At 44.1% G+C, this 7,113-nt stretch overlaps 1 protein-coding gene across 1 annotated transcript; it reads right to left on the bottom strand.

Annotated features, from left to right (window-relative positions):
* Positions 1 to 4,510: 4,510 nt before the first annotated feature.
* Positions 4,511 to 5,183, bottom strand: NGA_2058100 (uncharacterized protein; the record flags this gene model as incomplete). Its single annotated transcript, XM_005852541.1, has 1 exon — positions 4,511 to 5,183. A coding segment is annotated over one exon (673 nt), but the record flags the coding sequence as incomplete, so codon positions are not given.
* Positions 5,184 to 7,113: the final 1,930 nt, after the last annotated feature.

The raw sequence follows: 7,113 nt of genomic DNA, 5'->3' as shown, positions 1-7,113 counted from the left end.
AGTCGCGTTATTTGTCTGGATCTTTTGGCACGTTGCACTCTTTGAAAAACAATCCTTACGAGTCATTCGATCCAGTGAGCCTTTTCAAACCCAGGACCCTGTGAACTCTATTTCCCAAAATATGAGTGCTATGCGCTCCCCTCCTACATTCATACACATTCCCAAGACTGGAGGGGTATCAATCGAAAATGGACTGAGCATTCATGGTATCTATGTTGGAAAACACGCTTTTACAAGGATGGACGATAATATACAGCGCATATACAAAATCAAGCAAAGTCGTTGCTCTGCATGGCACTCTCTGCCACTTGAAGACGTACACAATAGCATCACTGTCGTAAGGGATCCCTTGGATCGATTAGTCAGTGAGTTTTGTTATTCTCATAAAGTATTGCATCAAGCCGAGCTTTCGTGCGAGGGACTATCGAATTGGATTTTGCATGTCCTATCACAAGTATTGACGGGCAATAATAACACATATAATTGTCACCTACTAGCTCAGTGGGAGTTCGCCAAAAGGGCTGATATCATCATACCGTTTTGTGCATTAGGAACAGAGCATGGAAATCAAATGCTTTCTGAGCACTTCGAAATTGCTAACTTCACCTTGGGTAAGGAGAATGACGGTGTGTCACACGATGGAAAATGTAAAAACTTCACGAACTCCGTCCAGTGGGCTACCAAGGTTACCGACTGTATTTCATCAACCGCATATGCTATGTTTCAATACACGTATCGGGATGATTACAAGAACCTTGAAAAACTCTTCACGTGTGCATAGAGAATGCTCTGTACAACAAAAAGCGCATCCTGTACACGAAACAGAGATGTATCTAATGCGCGCGGTCGCTCAATCAAGATATTGTTTGCTCTTGGTCTTTCGAAGGGATAGGGTGGCGCGGAAATGTGGGTACATGGGTATCGATCATCAATGTCTCTCTTTTCTCCAATAAGTCATTTTCGACAGACTTTTCCTGCACACAAAGAAAAGGGCTTTCTTTGTGCTGGAGAATTATCACTCTAGATGTCTATGCTTGCCATTTTATCTTGAAAATCAAGAGTGGAACTGCTCTGCATGTATGATCAACTCTACGAAAACTAAATAAACGAGGAATCATACCTGAACAAAATTTGATGTCAACATTGTGCATGTCCATAAATTTATCTTGTTCCATCTGGCCTGTTTGTCGGCATCCAAAGAGCAGCTGAGGTTGTTACAGAAGATATAGATGGCAGTGTAGACTTACATCCTTTTTCCCTACGTCGTTGGTTTTTTCCCAGTCAAGGTAGTTGGGTTGAATCATTTTCTGCATCTTTCAACTAAAGCACAGCATCGTTCATGACAAGTAGTATGAATGTCGTGATTGAAGATGTAGGTGGTGGTGGCTTCTAGTCAGGGCATTTATGCAGTTATTTGGACAGAAGCGTACAGGGGAAGTAAAAAACACTGGTAATGCCATCTATAGGGTAATACTGCAGGATATCCACTGCGAGGAGGATGACAGGTGGAAGAGCTGACGGAGAAGTCGCACTGTCCAGTCATGGCCGTTCACCACACTGTTTGGACCCTACAATGGAAATGAACAATTCGGTCGAGATGTGGCCTTCCATGAAGCTGTCTTATCCAATTTTGTCCTGGAACTCCACGAGACAAGCCATGTGGAGGGTACCAAGAACTCACGGAAGATAATGCCCCCCCCGCCCCTGGAGATATTTGCAGGTCTACCACCATAAGTTAGATTCTGTGTCCGGTCCCACCAGCAGCCGTTCCGTAAGTTCAGTCACTATTTTGTCAAACCGCGGGGCATGAGCAAGGTCGGCAGTAAAGACGGTGGCCTTTGTCATCTTTGCACAGCAGTACCTCTGCATATATTTGCCCATATTGGCGACCCCTGAGGTCCGCTTCCACAGTCACATCTGGAGCATCTTACAAATTCTGGTCAAGTCCAAATGCACCTACTCAACTGAATCTAAGGCCTGCAAGCTGCAGGCAAGGCGCTTTTACAGCTAAAGTGGTGCATGGACCTGAGTAGTGTACCAAACTACATTCGGATCTGGTTGGGATCACAACAGGAATACCAAATCTCCCCGTGTGAGAAGATGCACCAGCTCCATCTTAATTCAGTCGGAATTGGCATTCTTATCATTATAAGTAGGTAAATCATCCCCGGAGGTAGGCATTTTTGTAATTCCGACGATAATGTCCGCCATTTCTGGGTCCTTTGCCCCAATGAAGCTTTCTATATTGCATTTCCACGTATCCTAACCCTCCAATCTTCCACTGAAGATTGCCATCCTGTAGTCATCCATATCTCCCATGACTTTAAGGTTATAATCCCCGCCAGCCGTACGTAGAGCCTCAAGATACAATTAATTCCTGTTTTAAATCTAGCAAATCCAATTACCAATTAAAACAGTCCTGAGTCTCTGCAAATCCAATTGCATAAAAGAGATTCAATTAAATCAGTCCTCTATTTCTGCAAATCCAATTGCACCAAAAATAGGTCGTCGATCAGTGTCTTTATTCAGTTCAAAGGTGAAGGCCAATTAGGGCCCATAATCTGATGTGAATAAACAAACCAAGAACGCTGTGGGAACCCAACACGCAATTAATTCTTCAGTACAACTAATACCCTGAGAATATACACCAATGATTGACCCCAGAATCTCGTACTAAGATAACCGAAGACAACCAAAGACACTGGTCGACGCCAGTCCTGTTGCCGTAACAATTTGACACATAAAATGATTAGGTGGACGCAAACCATGACATGACACGATAGCGATCAGCACATCGTGATACAGACTGTAGGACGCAGAAAGGATATAGATGCAACACTCTATAAACCTCCTATAGCTGATCTCCTGCTCCGTTAGCATCATCATCATGTCATCCTTCTATTCGCGTCATGAACCTGGCATGGAAGCGAGGAGGTCACGTCCTTAAAGACAACGCGCATATCTCAAGCAGCATCTTTGGCCGCCCTTCTCCGCCGTCGCTTCCTTCTCCATCTCCAGTATCATCACTTCCTGCACCAGGACTTCCCAGGGGTCTTTTTGTGCGCTACGCCATTGTGATGCACCACTGCCATGTTTTCGAGGCTGAAGTGTCTGCCGTATGTTTCTAAAACACTTCTGTATAGCACAAGCCAATGAGATGGGATTGCCCATCAGCAGGAGGGACGCTAGGCAGTGAATCTGACACATCCGCCTCGGGGCCTACTTCCGCTATCACGTTCCACAAAACATCTCTTAGGGGCAGGGGGAACGTGAGCGAATTTCCCTCTTTGGCAAACTCACAATAGGAGCTGACGAGATGTTCCTATTTGCGTCTGTAGTAAAGCACCACCCTGGTTTGAAAATTCGAAAAAAGTTAGGTCACTTTTGCCACGATTTCATCGCTGACCTTGTCGTACCCTTCGCTGGATATGAAGATATTCTGGGAATCGTTGCCACGACGGATTGATTCCAGGGTCCTAATTAAGTTGCCGAGAGGATTTCCAGAGTACTTCTTCGCGTCTGGGATTTTCTTGCATCAAAGATGCATGAGAACCCCAAATAGAAAAGAAGGAGCTTTCGTGTCGCGATAACAACCTATTGGCAACACAATACCTCTTTGTATAAGAAAATCTCGTGATCGCACCATTTCGGTTTGAATATATGTGGTGGCCGTCTTGTGTGGACCGATTTGACGAAAAGGCTTCGGCTTCTTTCTCACTTGCGCCAGCGCAATCTTTCTCTACAAGTCTGTAGGTAGCAGTGTTGTCGATAACGACAGCATAACGCAACCAGTGAGAACCAGGATAAGCCGTGGATTTACGTCCCATCGGAGACAAGCTTTGATCGCGCTAGGGTGGCTGAATAATGATGAGCTGCTGACAATTTGCTGGAATCAACAGGGCATTTGTCAGACCTCATGTCGAGTACTGCGCCAGGCTTGATGTTCCTGAGGATCTGTATGATGGGTAGGCACGATTTTCGAACGTGGAAGACGAGTAGCGCGCTATGCTACTGCTGTATTTTGAGAAAAGAGTGGTGTTGTACAAATGTGTATGTATGATAAAAACAGTACTCTGTTTTCCAAACGAGTAGTTGAAATTCAATTCTTGATATCTGAGTTCGCTCTTCACCCAAATATTTGACGCGTCGCCAGGGCATGAAATTTGTGTGTATCCAAGTGTGGGTATCCAAAAATTGCGAAGGGGTGATTTAACAATTACTGAGAATCTCTGCGAATATTTCGTCAGAGCGTTAAGAGCTTATGTACACTATTTCTTTGCAATTATTTCTTTATGATATAGGTTTCCACAGGTCAAAAACTAGCAAGATGGAGAGTACTGGTAGCGCTCATCAGCGTCTCTTTTCCGTTGATTTTCCTTCTGAATATCATCGAAGGCCTTAGGAGAGAGGGGTTCCGAGTAATTTGCTTCTTGCCAAATACGCAGTCCCTCTTGCAGATGAGGAACGAATCGCGCAGCATGGAGAGTTATGTTCGTAGAACTCTGGAAAACGCGAAATTGACACCCAGCAGTATGACACACGCATCCAGAAATCAAAGGTCCCTGCGTTGTACTTTGACCAACTGACGTTTCAACTGCAAATGGTAAGTGACCGATATGATAAGCTGGCTCCATGGACTTTCGAATCCAGTGGACAATGCCACTGTGGTGATCAATTGAGAATCCATGAGGATATATATCTATGATTAGGGCACGTGTGGGAAGCCAAAGTATATGTGTCAATGCACCGCCATGCACAAGTATAAAAATGTCAGTATTATACGCTAATAAGACCTGTTCTTCGATAGAGAGCTGAGCCATATCAACAACTTTTGGAGAGCTGCCCATTTGCACTTCAATCATGCTAACAACTTCTTGCAAATTGTAGATGCAACGACTCTTTGACCTTTGCACTAAGGTCACTCGAGGGGGATCCTTCCGCGGAACTCGGATAGTGACTAGCTGTTCCCTTTCTAGAATGCCATATCGATGGAAGACGAGCGAACGCAAATTCAAAGCCGCATCGGGAGGATCGAAGATTCCCCTGGGCCGATTGTCAGGCTGACAATGACCCCAGTGAGCGCAAGGTGTTCCGGTCCCCGCAAGAAGATTTTGAACGTGGTATATGTGGTTTTTCGAAGGAGGAACTATGATTATCTCTGGCAGGAACTCTTTCCAAAATTTGCTGTCAAGCAAGTCATTAGGAAAAGTATCTGTTAGAAACACCCCCCATTTTACAGTCTTCATCATAGTATCTATGCTTAGACCAGTAACATCTTTATCAGGATACAGATTTCTATGCATCCTTGCCAACGTTGGAATCATATCCTCGAAGAGGGTATGGTAGGAATTTGTCGGATTCAAACGATGTAAGGTGATGCCCCAATCAAAGTAGACAGTTTCATTTTCCTGAAGCTCCTCGCTTGTGACGGAAGTGATGTCTGAGATCACATTCACCTTGCAAGTAGCAGCGTGAGAAGATTCTTTGTTCACCGTTGAGCAGAGCATAGAAGGTACCTTGATTGTTGAGTTCTCGCCGAAAAGCCAAATTGTACCTTTACTCAATATAACATTTTCAAGGAGGCATTGTACAGAGCTCGTCGAGTTCCCATGGCAAAAGATGTGAGATGACTTATTCTGTGACTCTGATTTTGCGGTGAGAGTGACGACTTGCCAGTCACTGTTGCTCGGAAGGACATGATCTGGAAGTATATTGACTTTCAGCCCTCGATAAAGGTGCCATATTAGTAGGGCCAGTATTACAGCACCCAACACATGAGTGAAAGGGTTTTTGAATCGTTTCACTGATTTCGCCAAGTAGAACTTTGCTGTTCGCTCGCGGTATAGACTCATAGCTGAGACGTAATAGTCCGAAGTCTATATGTATCCGTGATGGAATTAAAATACAAAAAATGTAAATAGTCAAGTCACCATAGCATACCAGGTGCAACGGAAAGCACAAAATGCAATAACAAGCCCGACTAGGTGCTTCCCTTTTTAGCCAGGCTTTATCCTAACATAGATACCTAGATGGTGACACACACTACCTTTAATCCAATTGTGAAGTGAATGTAGATCCCTTACAGCTTTAATGCCTTGAAAATACACAGCGAAAAAAGCTAAGGTCGTTGAAGCCACTTCCCCCATTCGCCGTAACTTGCCACTTCCCCCATTCGCCGAAACTTGTGGCCGTTAACGATAATGGTGATCTAGGAGCTAGCTAGGAAGATCAAGAATCGATTTGATATGGAAATCGATTAATCCACGCTACTTACTCACCTAATCAATAAAATTCCTTCGGTTAATGGAATGGTGAAAGTGAGTCTAGAAACTCAAGATTCCATGACGTATGCAAATCTGAAGTCCAAAATGATCTATCATTTTTTGACCAATATAGCTCACAAGGTCAAGGATGACCAATGTGTTGCAATTAACTTCAATGGATACTGCAATTGATGCGTTAAATACGGGCATAAAGAACAAGAATGCCTAGTCAAGAAAAATGGTGGAGGCCGAATAGGACCTAATAATGGTTGCCGATATTGTAGAGCTGCCGACCCCTGGGGCAATGAATGCCCGAAATCTAAAAATAGATACGAATCCAACTCAAAAGAGCATTCTTATACATGCTTGTTGGCGACCAAGAAACATATGGACGTGTTGTGGAACCACAAGCATCTTCTATGATGTGGATAGCGGAGCTACATCCCACATGAAGAAGGATACTATGACGCGAATAAGGACGACATGATGATGCTAAGGGAGCATGAGATCAGCGATAGGAGGTTAAGCGAGCCGTCTTACAGTGTTGCACCTGTATCCTTTATGGATCCTACAGTCTGTATCGCGATGTGCTGATCGCTATTGTATCATATCATGGTTTGCGTCCACCTAATCATTTGTATGTTATATTATTGTACGACAACAGGACTGGCGTCTACCAGTGTCTTCGATTGTCTGTCGTTTTGGTTATCTTAGTACGAGATTCTTGGGTGAATCATTGGTATACATTCTCAGGGAGAATAGTGGTCGTACTGAAGAATCAACTAGGTATTGGGTTACCCACAGTATTTTGGTTTGTTTATTCGCATCAGGTTATGGGCCCTAATTGACC

The sequence above is a fragment of the Nannochloropsis gaditana genome, assembly GCF_000240725.1.
Source record: "Nannochloropsis gaditana CCMP526 unplaced genomic scaffold scaffold1103, whole genome shotgun sequence".
NCBI lineage: Eukaryota > Eustigmatophyceae > Eustigmatales > Monodopsidaceae > Microchloropsis > Microchloropsis gaditana.
Note: the sequence above shows the minus strand (reverse complement) of the source record. Positions and strands in the feature narration are given on the sequence as shown.